The sequence below is a fragment of the Heptranchias perlo genome, chromosome 25, assembly GCF_035084215.1.
Source record: "Heptranchias perlo isolate sHepPer1 chromosome 25, sHepPer1.hap1, whole genome shotgun sequence".
In the NCBI taxonomy this organism is placed as follows: domain Eukaryota; kingdom Metazoa; phylum Chordata; class Chondrichthyes; order Hexanchiformes; family Hexanchidae; genus Heptranchias; species Heptranchias perlo.
In genome coordinates, this window is record NC_090349.1 from 2,233,857 (window position 1) to 2,256,331 (window position 22,475).

General features: G+C 52.9%; 1 protein-coding gene across 1 annotated transcript in view; it reads left to right on the forward strand.

The window, feature by feature from the left end:
• Positions 1-22,475, forward strand: part of upb1 (ureidopropionase, beta) — a 153,678-nt gene that overhangs the window by 22,114 nt on the left and 109,089 nt on the right. The window contains exon 4 of the mRNA XM_068005431.1: positions 7,034-7,128. Coding sequence (XP_067861532.1) covers positions 7,034-7,128 — 95 coding nt within the window. The remainder of the gene's footprint in view (positions 1-7,033; positions 7,129-22,475) is intronic.

Consider the following 22,475-nt stretch of genomic DNA (forward strand, 5'->3'; position numbering starts at 1 on the left):
TGCAACCTGCCTGGCTTGTACAGGTCCCACCTCCCCAAGAACCAGCCCCAATGCCCCAGGAATCTAAAGCCCTCCTTCCTGCACCATCTCTCCAGCCACGTATTCATCTGCTCTATCCTCCTATTTCTATACTCACTAGCGCGTGGCACCAGGAGTAATCCGGAGATTACTACCTTTGAGGTCCTGATTATTAATTTCTTTCTTAGCTCCTTAAAACCTGCCTGCAGGACCTCATCCCTCTTTCTACCTATGTTGTTGGTACCGATATGACCACAACCTCTGGCTGTTCACCCTCTCCCTCCAGCCACTCAGTGACATCCTTGACCCTGGCACCAGGTAGGCCAACATACCATCCTGGAATCACGTCTGCAACCGCAGAAACGCCTGTCTGTTCCCCTAACTATTGAATCCCCTATCACTATCGCTCTCTTGACGTTCCTTCTCTCCCCCTGTACAGTTGATCCACCCATGGTGCTGTGGACTTTGCTCTGGCTGCACTCCCCAGAGGAACCATTGCACTCACCAGTATTCAGAACGAGAGAACGAGATGGACTCCTGAACTACCTGCCTGGTCCTCCTTGTCTGTCTGGTGGTCACCCATTCTCTCTCTGGCTGCACCCTCTATAAAGCTGTAGGGTGACCACCTCCTGAAACATCCCAGCCACGTAGCTCTCGTTAAAGAGTGTAAACTACATTGACTTGCCTTCGCTTTCATGGGCTTCTCCGCTACGTCGACCGTGATGTCACCTTTGCAAATTTGTTTTCCTGTTTTTCCCCAACCCCCCCGACCCACGCTCTGCTCCTGCTCCCCCCGCTCCCGGGGCGCTCCGCGCTCTGCTCCTGCTCCCCCCGCTCCCGGGGCGCTCCGCGCTCTGCTCCTGCTCCCCCCGCTCCCGGGGCGCTCCGCGCTCCGCTCCTGCTCCTCCCGCTCCCGGGGCGCTCCGCGCTCCGCCCCTGCTCCCCCCGCTCCCGGGGCGCTCCGCGCTCCGCCCCTGCTCCCCCCGCTCCCGGGGCGCTCCGCGCTCCGCCCCTGCTCCCCCCGCTCCCGGGGCGCTCCGCGCTCCGCCCCTGCTCCCCCCGCTCCCGGGGCGCTCCGCGCTCCGCCCCTGCTCCCCCCGCTCCCGGGGCGCTCCGCGCTCCGCCCCTGCTCCCCCCGCTCCCGGGGCGCTCCGCGCTCCGCCCCTGCTCCCCCCGCTCCCGGGGCGCTCCGCGCTCCGCCCCTGCTCCCCCCGCTCCCGGGGCGCTCCGCGCTCCGCCCCTGCTCCCCCCGCTCCCGGGGCGCTCCGCGCTCCGCCCCTGCTCCCCCCGCTCCCGGGGCGCTCCGCGCTCCGCCCCTGCTCCCCCCGCTCCCGGGGCGCTCCGCGCTCCGCCCCTGCTCCCCCCGCTCCCGGGGCGCTCCGCGCTCCGCCCCTGCTCCCCCCGCTCCCGGGGCGCTCCGCGCTCCGCCCCTGCTCCCCCCGCTCCCGGGGCGCTCCGCGCTCCGCCCCTGCTCCCCCCGCTCCCGGGGCGCTCCGCGCTCCGCCCCTGCTCCCCCCGCTCCCGGGGCGCTCCGCGCTCCGCCCCTGCTCCCCCCGCTCCCGGGGCGCTCCGCGCTCCGCCCCTGCTCCCCCCGCTCCCGGGGCGCTCCGCGCTCCGCCCCTGCTCCCCCCGCTCCCGGGGCGCTCCGCGCTCCGCCCCTGCTCCCCCCGCTCCCGGGGCGCTCCGCGCTCCGCCCCTGCTCCCCCCGCTCCCGGGGCGCTCCGCGCTCCGCCCCTGCTCCCCCCGCTCCCGGGGCGCTCCGCGCTCCGCCCCTGCTCCCCCCGCTCCCGGGGCGCTCCGCGCTCCGCCCCTGCTCCCCCCGCTCCCGGGGCGCTCCGCGCTCCGCCCCTGCTCCCCCCCGCTCCCGGGGCGCTCCGCGCTCCGCCCCTGCTCCCCCCCGCTCCCGGGGCGCTCCGCGCTCCGCCCCTGCTCCCCCCCGCTCCCGGGGCGCTCCGCGCTCCGCCCCTGCTCCCCCCGCTCCCGGGGCGCTCCGCGCTCCGCCCCTGCTCCCCCCGCTCCCGGGGCGCTCCGCGCTCCGCCCCTGCTCCCCCCGCTCCCGGGGCGCTCCGCGCTCCGCCCCTGCTCCCCCCGCTCCCGGGGCGCTCCGCGCTCCGCCCCTGCTCCCCCCGCTCCCGGGGCGCTCCGCGCTCCGCCCCTGCTCCCCCCCGCTCCCGGGGCGCTCCGCGCTCCGCCCCTGCTCCCCCCCGCTCCCGGGGCGCTCCGCGCTCCGCCCCTGCTCCCCCCGCTCCCGGGGCGCTCCGCGCTCCGCCCCTGCTCCCCCCGCTCCCGGGGCGCTCCGCGCTCCGCCCCTGCTCCCCCCCGCTCCCGGGGCGCTCCGCGCTCCGCCCCTGCTCCCCCCGCTCCCGGGGCGCTCCGCGCTCCGCCCCTGCTCCCCCCGCTCCCGGGGCGCTCCGCGCTCCGCCCCTGCTCCCCCCGCTCCCGGGGCGCTCCGCGCTCCGCCCCTGCTCCCCCCGCTCCCGGGGCGCTCCGCGCTCCGCCCCTGCTCCCCCCGCTCCCGGGGCGCTCCGCGCTCCGCCCCTGCTCCCCCCGCTCCCGGGGCGCTCCGCGCTCCGCCCCTGCTCCCCCCGCTCCCGGGGCGCTCCGCGCTCCGCCCCTGCTCCCCCCGCTCCCGGGGCGCTCCGCGCTCCGCCCCTGCTCCCCCCGCTCCCGGGGCGCTCCGCGCTCCGCCCCTGCTCCCCCCGCTCCCGGGGCGCTCCGCGCTCCGCCCCTGCTCCCCCCGCTCCCGGGGCGCTCCGCGCTCCGCCCCTGCTCCCCCCGCTCCCGGGGCGCTCCGCGCTCCGCCCCTGCTCCCCCCGCTCCCGGGGCGCTCCGCGCTCCGCCCCTGCTCCCCCCGCTCCCGGGGCGCTCCGCGCTCCGCCCCTGCTCCCCCCGCTCCCGGGGCGCTCCGCGCTCCGCCCCTGCTCCCCCCCGCTCCCGGGGCGCTCCGCGCTCCGCCCCTGCTCCCCCCGCTCCCGGGGCGCTCCGCGCTCCGCCCCTGCTCCCCCCGCTCCCGGGGCGCTCCGCGCTCCGCCCCTGCTCCCCCCGCTCCCGGGGCGCTCCGCGCTCCGCCCCTGCTCCCCCCGCTCCCGGGGCGCTCCGCGCTCCGCCCCTGCTCCCCCCGCTCCCGGGGCGCTCCGCGCTCCGCCCCTGCTCCCCCCGCTCCCGGGGCGCTCCGCGCTCCGCCCCTGCTCCCCCCGCTCCCGGGGCGCTCCGCGCTCCGCCCCTGCTCCCCCCGCTCCCGGGGCGCTCCGCGCTCCGCCCCTGCTCCCCCCGCTCCCGGGGCGCTCCGCGCTCCGCCCCTGCTCCCCCCGCTCCCGGGGCGCTCCGCGCTCCGCCCCTGCTCCCCCCGCTCCCGGGGCGCTCCGCGCTCCGCCCCTGCTCCCCCCGCTCCCGGGGCGCTCCGCGCTCCGCCCCTGCTCCCCCCGCTCCCGGGGCGCTCCGCGCTCCGCCCCTGCTCCCCCCGCTCCCGGGGCGCTCCGCGCTCCGCCCCTGCTCCCCCCGCTCCCGGGGCGCTCCGCGCTCCGCCCCTGCTCCCCCCGCTCCCGGGGCGCTCCGCGCTCCGCCCCTGCTCCCCCCGCTCCCGGGGCGCTCCGCGCTCCGCCCCTGCTCCCCCCGCTCCCGGGGCGCTCCGCGCTCCGCCCCTGCTCCCCCCGCTCCCGGGGCGCTCCGCGCTCCGCCCCTGCTCCCCCCGCTCCCGGGGCGCTCCGCGCTCCGCCCCTGCTCCCCCCGCTCCCGGGGCGCTCCGCGCTCCGCCCCTGCTCCCCCCGCTCCCGGGGCGCTCCGCGCTCCGCCCCTGCTCCCCCCGCTCCCGGGGCGCTCCGCGCTCCGCCCCTGCTCCCCCCGCTCCCGGGGCGCTCCGCGCTCCGCCCCTGCTCCCCCCGCTCCCGGGGCGCTCCGCGCTCCGCCCCTGCTCCCCCCGCTCCCGGGGCGCTCCGCGCTCCGCCCCTGCTCCCCCCGCTCCCGGGGCGCTCCGCGCTCCGCCCCTGCTCCCCCCGCTCCCGGGGCGCTCCGCGCTCCGCCCCTGCTCCCCCCGCTCCCGGGGCGCTCCGCGCTCCGCCCCTGCTCCCCCCGCTCCCGGGGCGCTCCGCCCCTGCTCCCCCCGCTCCCGGGGCGCTCCGCCCCTGCTCCCCCCGCTCCCGGGGCGCTCCGCCCCTGCTCCCCCCGCTCCCGGGGCGCCCCGCCCCTGCTCCCCCCGCTCCCGGGGCGCCCCGCCCCTGCTCCCCCCGCTCCCGGGGCGCCCCGCCCCTGCTCCCCCCGCTCCCGGGGCGCCCCGCCCCTGCTCCCCCCGCTCCCGGGGCGCCCCGCCCCTGCTCCCCCCGCTCCCGGGGCGCCCCGCCCCTGCTCCCCCCGCTCCCGGGGCGCCCCGCCCCTGCTCCCCCCGCTCCCGGGGCGCTGCTGTTTAACTACTTGGGGCTGCTCCTTAATCACCCCTATGTACAAAGGGATTTATTAAAGCGCAAAAGCTTGCCTTGAAACAGAGAATAGTGCAAGTACAATGGAATCTTGTTGCATTCAATAGTTTGGGCAAACAAAAATGTTGAACATAACTAAATTCATATAAATCATCCACCACGTATAGCGGGTAAATCATGTTAGCACCATCGCGCCCACTATATGCTGTGGGAACTGTGGATCGTTCTTTTCTTGTAATCTTTTCTGACTGCAGAGGCCAGCTGGTCCCCCTTAACTTTTGGTTCGGCTGTCTTTTATCAGCTCGTTTAATGAGCAGTTCCTGGCATCTTTCCCCTTTCACCAGTTGCTGTGGCTTGTTTTCATTCTCCTAAATTGGCGCTTGAATACAGAAATAATTGGCTATACGAACTAACGAACATACAAAATTAATGGGCAGGAAAAGACCAGTTGTCCATCAAGCCTGCCCCACACTATGATGGCCGGAGCATCCTGACTCAATACTTTCTCCCTCCCCCCTACCCACCAGCTCTTGCCTCTCTTCTCGCCACCACCCCCCCACCCCCCCAACCCCTGGTAGCCATGTAATCTCCTGGGAGAGTCAAAAGCAAAATATCAGTCATACATTTAACTGAACAAGTCACATGATCTGATTTTGTTCAAAAGAAGCTTGGTTCCTCCCCTAAAGCCTACAGTTTGAAAATCCAGTTTGAACTTTCCTTATAACGTATACATCAAATTCAGCTCGGACCTGGCCTATCTTCTATAACTGGGGCAGGTTTGAAATTCTTTGGCCGTGATTTTGACTCCGAGCCGGGAAGGGGGCGGGGGGGTGTTAAATTGCGGACGGGAAACCCGGAAGTACGGGTTTCCCGCATGTCCTTATGATTTAGACATAAGGACGTCTTATTTTTTTGTTGTTGGTTTGCCATCTGACTGACCGACCTGATTGACAGGCTGTTCTCAGTCAGACGGGAGACCAGTCAGGGAGAGGACATGTTCAGGTAAACCTTCAGGTAAGTCGTTGTTTGTATGGACGGGGGGAGGCATGGAGGGCATGGGTTGGCACAGGGGCCATCAGTCATGGGGGGAGGGGGTGTCGGGATTGGGGGTCATCACGGGGGTCCGCTATTGTTGTGGGGGGGAATCGGTGTCAGGGATCTGTGATCGGGTCCGGGGTCCGCGATCGTTGTGGGGGAGGCCGGGATTCCCGGCCCCCTTGGATTGAAATCAGAAACGGGAGGGAAAATGGAGGCCTGAAGCCACCTTGGAAGGTTTTAAGGCCCGACCCGCCCCTCGTCCTGCCACGGTGAAAACCGGAAATTAGTGGGTTGGGGGTGGGTCTGAAATGGTTGCAATTTGAGCATGCCCCCCTGCCCCCAACCCACCTGTTTTTCACTGTTAAAATCATGCCCCTTATGTGTAGTGTGACTGGATGTAAAGGGACAAATACCAAGCCAAAACTAGAATAAACATTTTTTGTCACCCATGTGTATGTTGCAAATCACCTGTCACTCATTGGGAGGGGAGCATGCTCATTTTAAGTTGAATATTTAACCTGTTTTTATGCAAGTATCTCTCAAAACCAGGTAAAATAAAATCTGCTTACATTGCTTGTCAGACTACACCACTCTTCCTGTTCCTAATATGTCCCTGGTATTGGCAGCTCTGGTGTCAGATTATTGTAGTGAGGTGTTGGGGTATTTTATTGTGGTCCATTTCTGTTTGTAATGGTCTGTGATAATAGAAGCTGTGAGAAACCTAGGCAGATAAGGAGGCACAACATTTCTGAACAGTGTTCCTTGGTTGTAGTTTTATTTTTAGCCCAAATTACCACATACTGTTCCCATCAGTGGTGCTCACCTGCTCCAAGGCTAAGTGCTGGAGAATAACTGAATCTTTGTGTCTTTCCTTCCTCCTTATGAGTGTTGGGGTGGAGGGTGAAACCCTGGCTCTTTGCTGGAAGCTTTCCCAGACAGCTGAGAACATGAGCGTTCCCCCAAAGGCAATGTGTAACTGAGCCATAAAAACCAGAAAGTCCTTGGTAGCATCCTGGTCGGTGCTAGTTAGTTGCTATCACTAGGACTTCCACAATTGGCCGCAGTGACCCTAGATTACAGAGGGAGGAGAATCGGCAGATAGCTGGCTGGCAAATCGGCAGATAAGGATAGGATTGAGCATGACTGTGATGTCCCTATGGTTGAATAGCCTGTCACTCACATTTAGTCTCAAGCGAAGATTGGCCAGTTGGATGAAGTAGCAGAGTGTACCTGATCTCTATGGAGCTGAGAACAGGACTGAGATCAGGAACTCGGTGTGTAGAATTGTGAGCGTGAACCTGTATACTAGTACTCCACAATACGCTGTATTAGAGCCGTCACTACTCTCATTCACCTCTTGGAAGGGGAAGGGACGAGCTTCAATGTGCTGACTGGCCTTTCCTCCTCCTTTACTCCAGTTCCTGAGATCCTTGAACATATGACACCTCCTCATCCCTGGCATATTCAAATTACTAAGGAGCTCCAAATGTCTTTTTGAGCAAATTTTGAGAGCATTGCTCAGTTGAATTTTCTGATAGAACTCATTGCAATGTTTCTCTTTGTAGCTATGCCCTTTGCCTTTTGTACCAGAGAAAAGTTGCCCTGGACAGAATTTGCTGAATCAGCAGAAGATGGCCCGACAACTAGATTTTGCCAAGAGGTGAGTGATTAGCTGAAATTAATGAGAACCATTTACTTATCTTCAGGAGCAAAAAGATTAACATTAATTTGTGTCAGCCGTGGATCAGTTGGTAGCACTCTCGCCTCTGAGTCAGAAGGTTGTGGTTCAAGTCCCACTTCAGAGACTTAAGCACAAAATCTAGGCAGATACTCCAGTGCAGTACTGAGGGAGTGCTGCACTGTCCTTCGGCTGTGACATTAAACCAAAGCCCCATCTGCCCTCTCAGGTGGACATAAATGATCCCATGCACTATTTCGAAAAAGAGCAGGAGAGTTCTCTCCGGTGTCCTGGCCAATATTTATCCCTCAACCAACATCATTAAAAAATAGATTATCTGGTCATTATCACATTGCTGTTTGTGGGAGCTTGCTGTGTGCAAATTAGCTGCTGCGTTTCCTACATTACAACAGTGACTACACTTCACAAGTATTTCATTGGCTGTAAAGCGCTTTGGGATGTCCTGAGGTTGTGAAAGGAGCTATATAAATGCAAGTCTTTCTTTTAAAATTAATTTAGTCCGAAACTTCCATTTGCACATGGTTTGCTTGCATGGATGGTGTCAATGGGGATGGTGTTTATTTTGTTTCGGTATGGCAAATAATCTAAGCCTTTTGAGCACTTTGTATCTTTACAAACAAATTTTCTATTATCCAAGATCTGAACTGGAGACCTTGCTGGCTTACTGAAAGAAGTGTTGCCAGAATGTGTGGCACTGCACATTTTAGTCCACGCTAACCTGTGAGTAAATTTACAGGGTCGGATACTGGCGTCTGTGCCACTTCACGTTTCTCACTTGCTTGTTGTGCCACGGTGCCAATTACCTTGGAGCTGGGAGAACTGGAAAGTAAGTCCAGTATGTTGGAAATTTAAACCTGACACTCTGGTGTATTGGAAATATTGTGACGTCACCCTTCCTGTGATATATTACAGATACCAAGAGCTTTCGTAGTATTACTCATGAGAAGTTGGCACAGGCTGTCTCTCCTACCTGTGGCTGTCATATTGTATTGTTGCTCTTCTCTTTTACTTCTCTCCCCCTTTCTGCTTCCTTCTCTGTCCTCTGCTTCTGTTTTCCTTTCTTTTCCAGGTGGGTGGTGGTGGGTGGCATAGCAGGTAAAGGTTGGAGGGCTGTTGATGGCTGCAGGACTCATTTCCCACTGGTGGGTGTGGGGTACTAGTCTGGCGGGGGAGGGAATCGCAGACAACCACAGGCCATGTTTTTGGGTGGTGGGTGTTGGGTATCAGTCGTGGGAGAGATCCTGCGAGAGCTGCGGTCTAGCGGGTGCAGGTGGGGAGGGGGCCTGGTGGAGGAGGGATTGAGTCAGATTGCAGGGTGGTAGCAGAAAGTCACCCAAAGGGAGTGCTGCTGCAGTCCCTTTGGTTAATGTCTGTTCCTGTAGCACCACATCCCATCTTATTCCTATCACCTTCTGACCACCCCCTCGCTCCCGTCACCCCTTTAGCCTGCCCAGTCCATCATTTTCCTGTTGCTTACCTCCTTGTCCTTGTCCCTACAATCCCCTCCTACCCTATATCTCTCTCCTGCTTTGCCCTAGTGCCTCACTCCCATTTGCCTCCACTACCCCTTCAATCTCCACACTACTGCTTTTTCTTCCCACCACCCCTCACTCCATTCCCTCCCCTATCCTCCCTCTTCCTTCAGCTTCAATCTGCCCCCTGTAATATGTCCCTCCGTTCCTTCTCCCTTCACCCCCATTCATTCAACCTCCGTCCCCATTGGCATGCCTCCCCTCCACCCCCCTCTTGCATATCAGTTCGCTCTGCCCCATTCCCTCCACCAAACTGACTGGTTGTTTCACAGCACTAAGATGACAGCCAGTAATTTATTTTTTAGGTAATATAAGTAAATATAGTGCTATACGTGTTTTAGAAAATTGTCAGTTCCAAGCTTGGTGCACGGGGGTAGCTTGAGGGCATGGGATCTGTAGCCAAGGTGCCCCATGTAAGGCAGCGAATGGAACATAGGAACGGGAGAAGCTATTCAAGACCTATAGCCTGTTCCGCTATTCTATTAGAACAAGGCTGATGCTTGGCACAGCAGGAACATTGGAAATATTCTGGGCAGGTAGGGTGGGCAAGGGCGCCCAGAGCTCCAATGATGGGGACATCCCAAGTTGTAGAGTACAGGCAGTCCTTGGGTGGGAAGTGGGCAGGAAGGAGAGAGGCCAAAGTAAGTCAAAATTAACTGGCCCTGTGAGGTTTTAAATAAACTGATGTTCGAAGAGAAATAAATTTAAATAAACTTAAACTTGTCTAAGCTTACCTGCAACCCCACCTAGACAAACTGACCGGGAGGAGCAGCAGCACCATCTAGCACTGGGAGGAGTGAACAGTAAGTGTACATACTAGTGCCCAGGCATGACAAAATTGTGACACAGGAAGTAAGTGTGGCAAGCAGGAAATGCACACAAGAGACACAAGACTTTTATAAAATATTTTTTAAGCAGGGGTCAGTAATCAGGAGCTGGAATCCGGACTGAATCTTTTCTCCTCCTTAGCCTGGGAATGCCGAGCTAGCTCAGCATGGACCACGGATTGAAGCCACAACACACGGTGCATTTGCCCATTAGGGCCTCACTTGACTGATGTTTTTTTTATATATATATAGATAGAAATACAGATATACCGACCGACCGACCACGGCAGGCATCACCAAGCACAGACACATGCCGGAATGTACGGAATGTGACCTTGCATTGTATGACGTAGTAGGCGTCACCGTAATGTCCGAACCCAGAGGTGTGAGGTATGGTGGGCGTGACGTGCCAGGTGCAATTATATTTCTCTTACAATCACAATAGGAACAAAATAGAATTTAGCAATCATTTGCCATTCGCGCTCTCCGTCATTCTTGTCAATCAGTATTTTTAGTTTGTTTTTAAAACACACTACATAGCTCAATTCAGCCTACTCTGGCAAGTTATATCAGCCAGAGGGTAATTGGTTTGGGGAGCTAGCATAGCTCTTGTGATTGAGCTAATATACAGAGTTATATTTTGACTGACTGAAAGTTTTTCAGTGCTGAGAAATAAAGAAGCTTATTTAAAATGTTAGTTAAACGTTGAAGTTGTCTGCACTGTGAATGCAGTTTGTTGTGATTTTAGCACACATAATACACTGAGGGGTTTTGTTAGAGGCAGGAGGGTCGGTGACCAGAGGACACACATTAAGATAATTGACCAACGGACTAGAGGGGAAATGAGGAGAATTTTTTTACACAGCGAGTTGTTATGATCTGGAATGCAGCGCCTGAAAGGGTGGTGGAAGCAGATTCAATAATAACTTTCAAAAGGGAATTGGATAAATACTTGGATAGGAAAAAAATGCAAGGCTACAGGGAAAGAGCAGGGGAATGGGACTAATTGGATAACTCCTTCAAAGCCGATGGGACGAATGGCCTCCTCCTGTGCTGTATGATTCTATGAATGTTTGTGAAGTGCAGGTCTCCATTGCTGTGTTCTGTACTGCTGATGTAGTACCCCCTAAGCTTAAGCACTGTCACACTGAATGAGATGGTCCTTGTGTAGCCCTGTGGAGTAGGCTGCTGTCAGAATGGTTAGCGCCATGTCCATTAACTCCCTTAAAAAGAAGCTGCTGCAATAACTGGTTAAGAGCACGACTTGGGGGTCTGGGGATGAGCATGGACTTGAATGGTCTGTGGACAGTGCAGCTGCAGTCCTGGTTACACTTTGGGAATGTCACCGGGCAATGTTGGACTGGTGTGTTGGAGCTTCCACCTCTAGAGTGTTAAGGAGAAAGTTCTGTGTTTTCTTGGAAATTTTACTTCTGGATAATGACCTCCCTGAGCAGATGAAACAAGCTAGGGATGGTTCATATACGTTGTACAGGGTCTTTTCAGTGGAACCTAATGGGTCAAAATGTCTTCTCTTATATTCCAGTATTCAGAAATTGCTACTACTTGTACAAGTTGCATATATTCCACAAAGGACAAGGAGAATTTACTAATAATGTACCACTGAGCTGAGGAAAAGATCAACTAACTTGTGACTGTTGCATGTACCTATTTCTGTTTATAATAGACTCTGAAGAATTGGCCAGGGCTCCAGCTCCTGGGCCAGGCTATGATGCCCTCCAGGGCCAATATTCTACATAGACAATCACTGTCTAGGCTCACACATTAAGAATGTAGAAGGACATGTTGATGGGGTTAGATGAATAGGGGTGAGAGGAGGCTTGTGTAGAGCATAAACACTGACATAGACCAGTTGGGTCGAATGGCCAGTTTCTGTGCTGTACATTATAAGTAACTCTATGTAATACCTGAAAGTTGTCAGTGTCCATGGAACTGTAGCCCACCAAGAGTCAATGCCTTCGGGAGAGAGGGGAGAAAATGGTAAAAGAAATTCATTTATGACTTTGTCGCTAATTTCCTCTTCATTTTAATTTAAATAAAACAAGAAGCAATAACCTTAATCCATTACACACCAAAGACTTGCAAACAAGAAAAAATAACTTGCATTTATTTGCCTTTCACATCGTCGGGATGTCCCAAAGTGCTTTACAGCCAATGAAGTACCTTTTGAAATGTCACTTTTTTGTAATATAGGGAAATTTGGCAGTCAGTTTGTGTACAGCAAGGTCCCACGAACAGCAGTGAGATAATTGGCCAGTTAATCTGTTCTGGTGATATTGGCTGAGGGATAAATGTTGGCCCGAACACCAAGAGAATTCCACTGCTCTTTGAATGGCGCCATGGGATCTTTTACATTCATCTGACAGTGCAGGTAGACTTTTGTTTAACATCTTAACCGAAAGACGGCACCTCTGATCGTGCAGCATTGCCTCAGTAATTCATTGAAGTGTCAGCCTAGATTATATGGAACTTGAACCCACAACCTTCTGACTCTGAAGCGGGCTACCAATAAGCCAAAGTTTGGTGATGGAGCATATTGTTGATCTAACGAAGTGGGATGGTTTGGGGTTGTATCCAAGATTTCTTGCGTATTGAGGTAATATGCTCAGCTAGACTATCCATGAATTGCGCAGAGAGAAGTGAAGCACATCCCCACACAGAAGGATCGAAGCAAGGAGTGAGAGAAAAATGTTGAGGACAAGACAACCCGGGCTGCCGTTGCACACCTCCTCTACACCTCCTCACAGTTGGTTAGAGTGCTATTGGTGAACATTTGGGAGCAAGTTCTCAGAGCAGAGCACATTACTAATCGTACAATGCAGGGCAAGATAGGAGGAGCCTAAAGAGTGAGAGAAAGTTGATTTTTTTTAAAAGGAGGGAGTGATTGAAAATAATAAAGAGATGGCATCCTCATTGAATATCCATCATCGTGCTGAAAACAGCCTGCACTGATGGCACAGAATCTCTAATTAAAGGTGCGTTTACACTGCAAGATCAGCGTTAGGACAAAGCTGTTTTGGCTTTGGACTGACACTAAACCTGTATACTGTGAATTGGGTGTTAAGGCACTACACCCGGGTGAACTGCAGCAAGACTGCATCCGCTAGGAAGTCTCGCCCAGCCTTGTTCCTGATGGATCTGGTGTCCAATCAGACCATGACTCCAGATTCAGGCTGCATTTACACTATGGCTCCATGTCGGTGCAAAGTGAAATTGACACTACAGTTGTAGTGTAAATGCACTTTGAATAACTAGAGTCAAGAACAATTAGTATTTTTAACTGTCAAGTTTTCTAATCTTACATTTTGGTATTTATTAAGTGTTGCTGCACAGTTGTCATTTGATTTTATCTGATTTGAATTTGTTGCCTGATACAATGAGATCACTAAAGTGTCCAGAAAGCAAGCCTAAAATTTCACCTATCCACTAGCCTGGGTGAGTTACCTGGGTTAGCTTTAAGCTAAAAAAAATTGACATTCTTATTTCTTTTTTTGATCCTCCTTCCTTCCTTTCCTTCCTTCCTTCCTTTTAAGAAGCTTGACGACCGTTTCAGTAAGCACACTGTTTCCTGCGGACCGAAAGCTGCATGCCTGTGTCCAAGCTCGCACCAAGTCCCGTTCACCCATCACTCCTGTGCTCGCTGACCTACATTGGCTCCTATTCCCTGAATACCTCGATTTTAAAATTCTCATCCTTGTTTTCAAATCCCTCTGTGGCCTTGCCGCTCCTATTACACCATTAGACCTCCCCCTTACATCCTGACCAGCTGTACTTCCAATTAAAAATAATTAAAAGGCAAAAACTATAGGTGAGATTAGTATGGAGCACAATCAGCATTTCACACTGGTTACAATTGGGCTGACTGTAGCTTTACAAAGTCGTCTTTTGGTTTCTGCCAGTAACCCCTTAAGAGACAGCCGATGGTGGTATGTACATAAGCACAACTTATAGAACTTTATACACCTTCCATATGTACAACAGCGAAGATGAACAAAATCCAACTGAAGAACACTACATGAGTCCTGATTATAAAGATGTAGCAATTCTCTCAGGCAGTCAGGCAACTAAAGTGTTAGCGCTTTCCATCCCTTGGATAATGGCCTGTGCCAGCTGCATTTCTTTCAACATTTTCACCAGACTGTTTTCATATATGAGCATAACTGGAAATTACATTTCTGTCTGACAATTGCTACAGTCATTACTCCCTCAGCCCTTTCATGAACAGGCCATAGACGTTTCCGGGAGGCCAGAGCAATCCAAAACTAATCCCATTGCTGTACTCTCTCCCCATAGCCTTGTATCTTCCTCTGTTTCAAATATTTATCCACTTATTTGAAAGATGCAATGGCCTCTGCCTCAACCACTCCCTGTGGCAAAGCATTTTGTGCTTCAATACTCTCAGTAAAGAAATTTCTTCTAACCTTTCTCCTCACTCTCTGAATGACCACTTTAAATTGACTTCTAGCAGAGGAGATTGTCTTTCCCTATTCATTCCATCAGATTTATTCATATTTTTAGAAACCTCTATTAAATCTCCTTTTATCTTTATGTGCTCCAGTGGGAATAGTCCCAGTATCTCCAGTCTCGCCTCATAACTATAGTTTCCAACCCTGGCATCATCCCATTGAATCTATGGCTTTAATGTCCTTTCTATTATGGAGCATCCATTACTCTATCTAGGCATACAGTATTCTGACTGTTGCCTTTTTAAAAAATTATTAATACATCTTTACTCTTGTGTTCTATGTCCCTATTTATAAAACCTAAAATACTGTTGGCCCTTTTTTGTGGCTTTATCTACCTGCACTTTCAGGGAATTTTGTATTTGAAACCCTAGATCCCTCTGTTGAATCTTTCTGTTGAGTGTATACTCCCATTCCTTGTTTTTCCTCCCAAAATCTATTACTTTATACCTATCCATATTAAATTGCATCTGCCACCTCTCTGACCATTGTACTAACCTGTCTATGTCTTTTACATTCCTCCTCACTATTTGCCAAATCTCCTACTTTTGTGTCATCAACAAATTTTGAGATTGTCCTCCTTATGCCCAAGTCCAAATCCTATATATATATATATGAGAACAAAAGTGGCCCAGGCTCTGACCCTTGGAGTACACCACTTCTAACCTTTCTCCAATCTGAGTGACAGATAGTTGAATAAGGAGTATCAATCACATTTCTATCCATGCTGCTATATTTCCTCATACCATAGCCCTGACTTTTTGTAACCAGGCTTCTCTGAGACATTTCATTGAGCTTCTTCTGAAAATTCACATACAGACCTTTACTGCATTTCCTTGATCTATCCAGTTCTTCAAAAAAAAACTCTCTTCAATTTGTCAAACATGACTTGCTGTTAACAAATCCATGCTGGCTGTCCATGATTAACCCATGAATTTCTAAAAATGTGCTAATCTTATCTTGAATTATAGATTATTGAATTATATGCTCCTGACATCATCACCACACTCAACAAAATGTGGTCAACAGATTCGACAACTACTCCTGAAGTTCCAAATACACTATTTCTGTCACCTGATGAAACGATATTCCACACCATTACAAGAACACTCTCGGGCACAGTGCAACTGAAATGCCACCATATTATATGTCCCAAAGTGGGATGTATAGGTCTAGTATATGGCACCCTTTGGTGTGCATTTAATGTACTTTGCTATCTAATCTAATGCTTCTGTATACTGCCACAGTGGCTGGAGCATTGGAGGTGGCTGCTGCACTCTTTCTGTCAAAGACTCTTGAGATGATGATGTCTCAACCTCTGTGAGATGGTCCAGCTGTGGGGGGGCAGCCTGCCTTTTCACGCTTTCTGGCGCATTAGCAGTCATTGGATGGGGATGAGTACAGATGTGTTATCATCCAAACAGATAGCGATGTTATCCATACACATTCCGTGCGTACCCCTACCACTGGGCCTGCTCTCAGCTGAGCTGTGTGAGCAGACTTAGTGACAATGTTCAGATTACTGAAGGCCTGGTTGAGAGCCCTCTCAATGTGCAATAACTTGACCAGGGAGGAGGAAACAGCAGACCCGAAGTCTGCACGGCAATCGTATGAACATTCCTGAGAGATGCTATGACTGGTGTTACAGTGGGAGGGGAAAGGAGGCTCTGCCACCTGCTCCAGTGGACTCACTTGAATCAGACTCTGACAAAATCCCAAGGGATGGATGTTCCTGTGCTGATGCTTTTATGGATCAGTGTGAGCGACGGTGTCCGTTCCGAGATGCTTTCTTCCAGCAGCCCCCCGGCCCCCAGCTCTGGAACAGAAAGATAAGATGGACAAGGGTTACAATGTAGCCTTGAAGGCAACTTGGTTACAGCTTCCCTTCTGCAGAATGATTGACAAGGACCTGGGCCCTGATATTACCGGGGAAGGGGGGGGCAACTGGGCATGTGGGTAACCCACCCAGTAAAATCAGTTCGTTCCCCACCCGATCGCGGGTAAATTGGAGCCACTTAACGTGGCTTCCAGGTTTCCCGTCGTCAACCTGCGCAGCGGGCGGACTGCGCACCCGCATCACAGGCTATCAGCTGGAGGAGTCCTATTTAAAGGGGCAGTCCTCCATTGCTGCTCCTGGAGCAAAGACCCAAAATTACAGAATGGAGCAGCCCAGGGTAAAGGCTGCTCCCAGATTTAGTGATGCCTCACTCCAGGTGCTACTGGATGGGGTGAGGAGGCGGAGGGATGTGTTCTACCCGGCGGACGGGAGGAAGTGGCCTGCCTCTGCCACCAAGAAGGCCTGGTTCGAAGTGACAGAGGAGGTCACCAGCAGCAGCAACATCTCCCGCACCTGGATCCAGTGCAGGAAGCGCTTCAATGACCTAACTGGGTCAGCCAAAGTGAGTACACTTACTCATTCTCCTACACTCCGTCTTCCACATCACCGATCCCACCCCACAACTCATTCTGCACTGCCAACACTATTCTATCACATCGCTCCTCATACCCACTCAAAGCTCATCCTCAACTTAACTGCACTTACTCACCACTTCCTCACCTCCCCAGTACTCATCCCACCACCGACACTCAACCCAATCCTCATACAATGTCATGGCTCTGTCTCATACTCACTCTCTGATATATCTCTTTCGCGGTCAGCCTCACCCAAACCAATGCATTCATCGGTTGGCCACGTCACCATCACTCACTCACGCCTCTCTACTTTCTCCCCTTATAGGAGAAGAGAGCCCAGAATGCACGGGAGAGGGCGAGGACCGGAGGGGGGCGCTGCAACATCTAGTCGTCCTCACAGACGTGGAGCAGGAGGCTCTGGAACTGAGCCGCACCCTCTCCTGCCTGTCCGTCTGGGACTCCGAGACTGGCACCCAATAAACGGCTGGTGACAGAACGTTAACATTCAGCACACATAATAGCAATTGATGTTAACGTGCCTTGCCATCATCAGTACCTCAACATCTGTCATCATGCTTAATATTGCCTTCTGTTCTCTTACAGGGCCTTCAGCGACCGCCGTGACGGCGGAGGACGATTCCTCAGAGGACCTGCCTGCTGAACCCTGGGTGCCATCCATGAAAAGGAGAATGATTGAGGGGCAGCAGCAAATTTGCGAGGTGCTGGAACAGGTGCCACGCGCACTCTCCACAATGGCACAGAGGATGGAGGAGTCCAACTCCTGCATGAGTGGAATGGTGACATAGGTAAGGGAGGGCATCTCTGAGGTACCGTCACAGGGACGTGAGGGCATGTGTGAGATAGTGACATGGGTAAGTGCGGAAATGTCTGCGATGGAGGGAAGGCTAGCCTCCTGGAGCTTCAAGCACGGCTCACCAATGAGTCCAATGAGGCCTTGACAACAGCCCTTTGGACTCGGTGAACAACATTCTGCCGGCTTAAACGGGCAGGCAGATACTCTGGCACTGGCCTTAAAAGGCTTCACACATGTCCTCCAAATTGTCGTCCAGCAGAGTGGTAGGAGTGATGTGGGCCTGGCCTAGGGGAGGGAAGATGGCGAAAGGGGACATGGAAGTGGGGACGCCACTCAAAGTGCCCCACGTCTCACCCGTTGCCCCTTTCTCAACCAGTACCTGCAATGCTGCCTCCTCTCCAGGTGGCCGAGTCTGCCCCTGCACAGGGTGCAGGTGGAGCAATCTGTGGAGGGGCCCTCATGGTCACTGAAACCTAGAGGGCATAGGCCCAAAGCATCTAATCAGTTAGGGCATGAACAAGAGCAACCTGCCACTACCTCTGCTGTAGCCACAGGGGATGCACCACGTAGAAGTAATCGGAAGCGAAAAGCGAAGGTTTCGTGAGCACGAAGGGGATGCACAAGAGTGTTTGACGGTTGGTCATGTTTTTTATTTATATTTGATTTTTGTTGATGGCACATTAAATATTGTTATTGTCACCACTACTGCCATGCCTTGGCCATTCTTGACTGGCTTGTGTAATAAGACCCTTTCATGAGGTTCACCAGGAAAGCCCACACTTGATGCCACCAATTGGGTCACTCTACAGTGGGTGTATGTGTAATTGCACGACTGTTTTGTGTGGGGGAGTGGTGGGGGGAACGCTGGTGTGGCCACTGCTCTGTCCAGGTGGTGAGGACTGGACTCTTCACACTACCTGATGATAGGAGAACCGTTCACATATCAGTGACTCGCTGGCCTCACGAGCAGCCAGGTGAGCCGCTGTTCTGCCCATGGGTTCTGCTCCTCCTCCTCCTCCTCCTCAACATGGGTGGCAAGATGTGGATGGGGCCTCGACCAGCAGCACCCCTCTCTGTTGTGCCATGTTGTGGAGGGCACTACAGACGACTATAATGCTTCCCACTCTGTCTGTTGCGTATTGAAGTGCTCCCCCAGAACAATAAAGGCACCTGAAGCGCATCTTGAGCAGCCCTATAGCATGCTCAATTGTAGACCTAGCAGCGATGTGGCTGTCGTTATATCGACGCTGTTGCTCGGTGGGGAGGTTCCTCAGAGGTGTCATGAGCCACGTGTGCAGGGGGTATCCCTTGTCCCCGAAGAGCCAGCCCTTACGGGTGTTGGGTGCGTGGAAGATGGGCAGGATGTTGGACTCCCAGAGGATGAAGGAATCGTGGCAGCTGCCAGGGTATCTGGCGCACACTTGAAGGAATCTCTTGCGGTGGTCACAGATGAGCTGAGTGTTGATGGAGTGATAGCCCTTCCTGTTGATGAACAGTCCTGGCTCATGTAGAGGTGCTCGTATTGCTATATGGGTGTAATCGATTACACCCTGCACCCGTGGGAAGCCAGCCACAGTGTGGAATCCCACTGCCCTCTCCGTCTGGCTGAGGTCATCCATGGGGAAGTTGACGTAGTGCGAGGCCCTGCGAAACAAGCCGTCGATGAACTGCCTTATGCACTTGTGTGCAGACGACTGAGAGACCCCGGTGATGTCCCCGGTGGCACCCTGGAATGATCCGGAGGTGAAGAAGTTGAGGGCAGTAGTGACTTTGACAGCGAGAGGTAAGGAGATGCTGCTCGGGCCAGCCAGAAGCAGCTTGGCATGAAGGAGGCTGCAGATGTCTGCGACTACCTGGCGACTGACTCTGAGCCTCCGTATGCACTGCTCCTCAGAGAGGTCCAGGAAGCTGAGCCTCGGTCTGTAGACCCTGTTGCGAGGGTAGTGCCTCCTGCGACGTCGCTCACTCTGTTGTTGCCCTCTGTGCTGTTGTGCAGGTGCCTGTGGCGCAGCACTGTGTTGTGGAGCTCCACGTGGCGGAGGTGGACACCGTGCCTGGCGAGGCTGGTGATGTTGCTCGTCCTCGGATGAAGTGATGAATGCAGCCATGGCGCCCCCCCCCCCCCCATCCTGACGGTATGAGTTTGAGGGGGTCCACAAAGTAGGTAAATGTGTTTGCATAGCAGAATTTTGGGTGGAAAGTAAGAATTTTGAGTGGAAAGACAAAGGAGTTGCAGCCAAAACTTTATCTGAAGTGACAGAGTGCCCTGCTGCAATAAATTAGGTTTTCCCCCCAACTGTCAAATAATCCTTTACATCTTCCACTGGCTGAAACATGTCTACTACAACAGGGAGTGTTTCCCACAGCTGAGGATCCTTCAAAATTGCACCCCTGCCAAAATCTCCAGTCAATGAGGTCTCTCAAGTACCTCAACGATCTACCTAACTATGTAAATCTGCATCCTGCCAGCTTTATTTGCCGGTGGGAGTCCCGCATTCGGGAGTTCCGCAAGCACCCGAACGCGTTACTGGGGAACCCGGAAGTCAGCGGGTTGGAGCCGGGCTCCGAACCCGCTCCGGGATTCCGCCATTTTACCAGCGCCCCCAACGCACCCGCTTGGCCATCCGAAAATCGGCCCCCTGGTCTGCTTTGATTCCACCGAGCAAAAATTAGTGAAGTGGGAGGACAAGTTGATAAAGCAGGTGGGATTGTAGGTTTTATAGATTGCGGGGGCACTGAGTACAACATCAAAGAGGTAAGGCTAAGCTTCTGCGGATCATTGGTTAGGTTGTAGTTAGTTGTGTCCAGTTTTGGGGGCATTATTTTAGGTAGGATGTCAAGATAACTTCAGGGCATAAATTTAAAATCGTCACCAAAAGAAAGAAGAGAGAGATCAGGAGATTTTTTTTTATGCAGAGTGTTATGCCATATCAGAAAATGTAGGCAAGTAGAAACCACGAGGTGTTACAAGGGAAGTGGATAAATATTTCAAAAAATAAAAAGAATGAAAGAAGAATATGAGGTAAGGACAGCAGTATAGGACTATGTATAACTTTCAGAGAGCATGCTGAGGAAAGATGGGCCGAATGGCCGCTTCCTGTGCTGTAAAATCCTTTGTAGCCGAAGCTCTAGTCTAGAGAGAAGATTAAGGAGGGAACCTCGTTGAAACATGTAAAGTATTAGAATAGATAAGGTGAACCCACAGTATTACAAGTCAAAGGTGAGTGGAACAAGAGGCCATAAGTTTTGAACTAGTGAAGTGTAAATTTAAAACTTGTGCTTTAGAAAAAGTGATTTATTCAATGGGTGAGAAACGTTTGGAATAACTTACCGGGTGAAGTAGTGGAGTCAGAGATATTGAATGCTGGATTGGGAGACCTGGAGTAGGGGATGAACTCTGGGCCAAATGGCCTTTTCTCAACTCTTGAGGTTTTTGTTATGCTTCTCCTCATGTCAGAACTCATCACAGCATCTCCTAACTAAATTTTTCTCAGCAATTCAAAACTCCTCTCCCTCAGTTTTTTCATTCTCGCTGCAACATTCAATGTTTAAAAACACTAGGTCATTGTCACCGAATCACGAACTCCTGATTTGCTTTGTGTCTGCCACTCATCACTTTTGCCAGTTCATTTATACATTTCAGCTACTTTCTAAAAGACTCATTGGCCCTTCTCCAAGCAGCGTTGTTTATTTTCCTCTCTCCCCATTGGAACATTTTGTGAATTTAGCTCATATTTCAGGTTCAAAACATCCTGCCTGACGTTGTATATCAAAAACCAAAGTGGCAACATCAGGAGGCCAAACAGGCACGGTGTATTTATAACGTGTGTCACATTCCATTATTTGGACATCCTCAGAAGATGTATCTGAGAAGAAAGTAATAAATTGTGAACTGAAGTCTGTCCAAAAAAAGTAATAATGACAAAAAAGCAGGTTGACTGTACTAGAGCAACAGATGCTATTAAGCAATGAGATTTATTGAGTCCCTTCTGGCAGTTTTGAGATAATGTTGATTTAAGAGTGCTCTATTTCACTGTAGTGGTATATTTGTTGAGGATGAGAACTTGGATTTAGTGAAACCAGTGAAAGATGGACCAGACCGTACTGTGATATGTATTTGAAAGTCAGTCAATAACAAAACCAGGAGTTATTAAATGGCTGCTTCCAACATTTTCTTAGTGAAAAAGTTTTATGAAAAGGACCAGACTAATATTTTCATAGAATCGTACAGTACAGAAGGAGGCCATTCAACCTGTCATGCCTATGCCGGCTCTTTGAAAGAGTTATCCAATTAGGCACAATCCCCTGCCCTTTCTCCATAGCCCTGCAATTTTATCCTTTTCAAGTATATATTATCTAAAATCTGTGTCCTCTGGTTACCGATCCTCCTGCTAGTGGAAACAGTTTCCCCTATCTACTCTATCAAATGGCATCATAGTTTTGAACACCTCTATTAAATCTCCCCTTAATCTTCTCAGCTCTAAGGAGAACAATCCCAGCCAGTCATTCTTCACATAACTGAAGTCCCTCATCCCTAGTACCATTCTAGTAAACCTCCTCTGTACCCCTCTGAGGCCTTCACATCACTTCTGTGTGGCTCTTGGAATGCTTTGTTCGGCTATCCTGGCCATGCATTCAATTCTGAAATGAGAGGTGCAGAATAACAGGGGAAGGGCCAGCAACCACCATGAGCAGCCTTCCTTCCACTCTGACCTGGCTAATCAATGTCATTTTAATTCATTGTATCATATTAACTTAACTGCTGGCTGTGCAGAAAGAATTTTGCATTTTCTTTTTCATTCTCGGGGTGTTGGCGTTGCTGGCAAGGCTGGCATTTATTGGCCAAGCCTAGTTGGCCTGAGAAGGTGGTGAACCACTGCAGACCGTGTGGTGAAGGTGCTCCCATAAGGCTGTTAGATAGGGAGTTCCATGATTTGGGAGGCCACTTATTCTTTGTAGTGGTTTGATACAACCGAGTGGCTTGCTAGGCCATTTCAGAGGGCTGTTAAGAGTCAACCACATTGGTGTGGGACCGGAGTCACATATAGAACAGAGGACGACAAGTAAGGACGACAGGTTTCCTTCCCTAAAGGGCATTAATGAACCAGTTGGGTTTTTATGTCAATCCGACAGCTTCATGGTCACTTTTACTGATACCAGCTTTTTATTTCTAGATTTTTTTTTTGAACTGAATTCAAATTGTTAAACATGGCGGGTTTTGAACTCAATATTCTCTGGATCA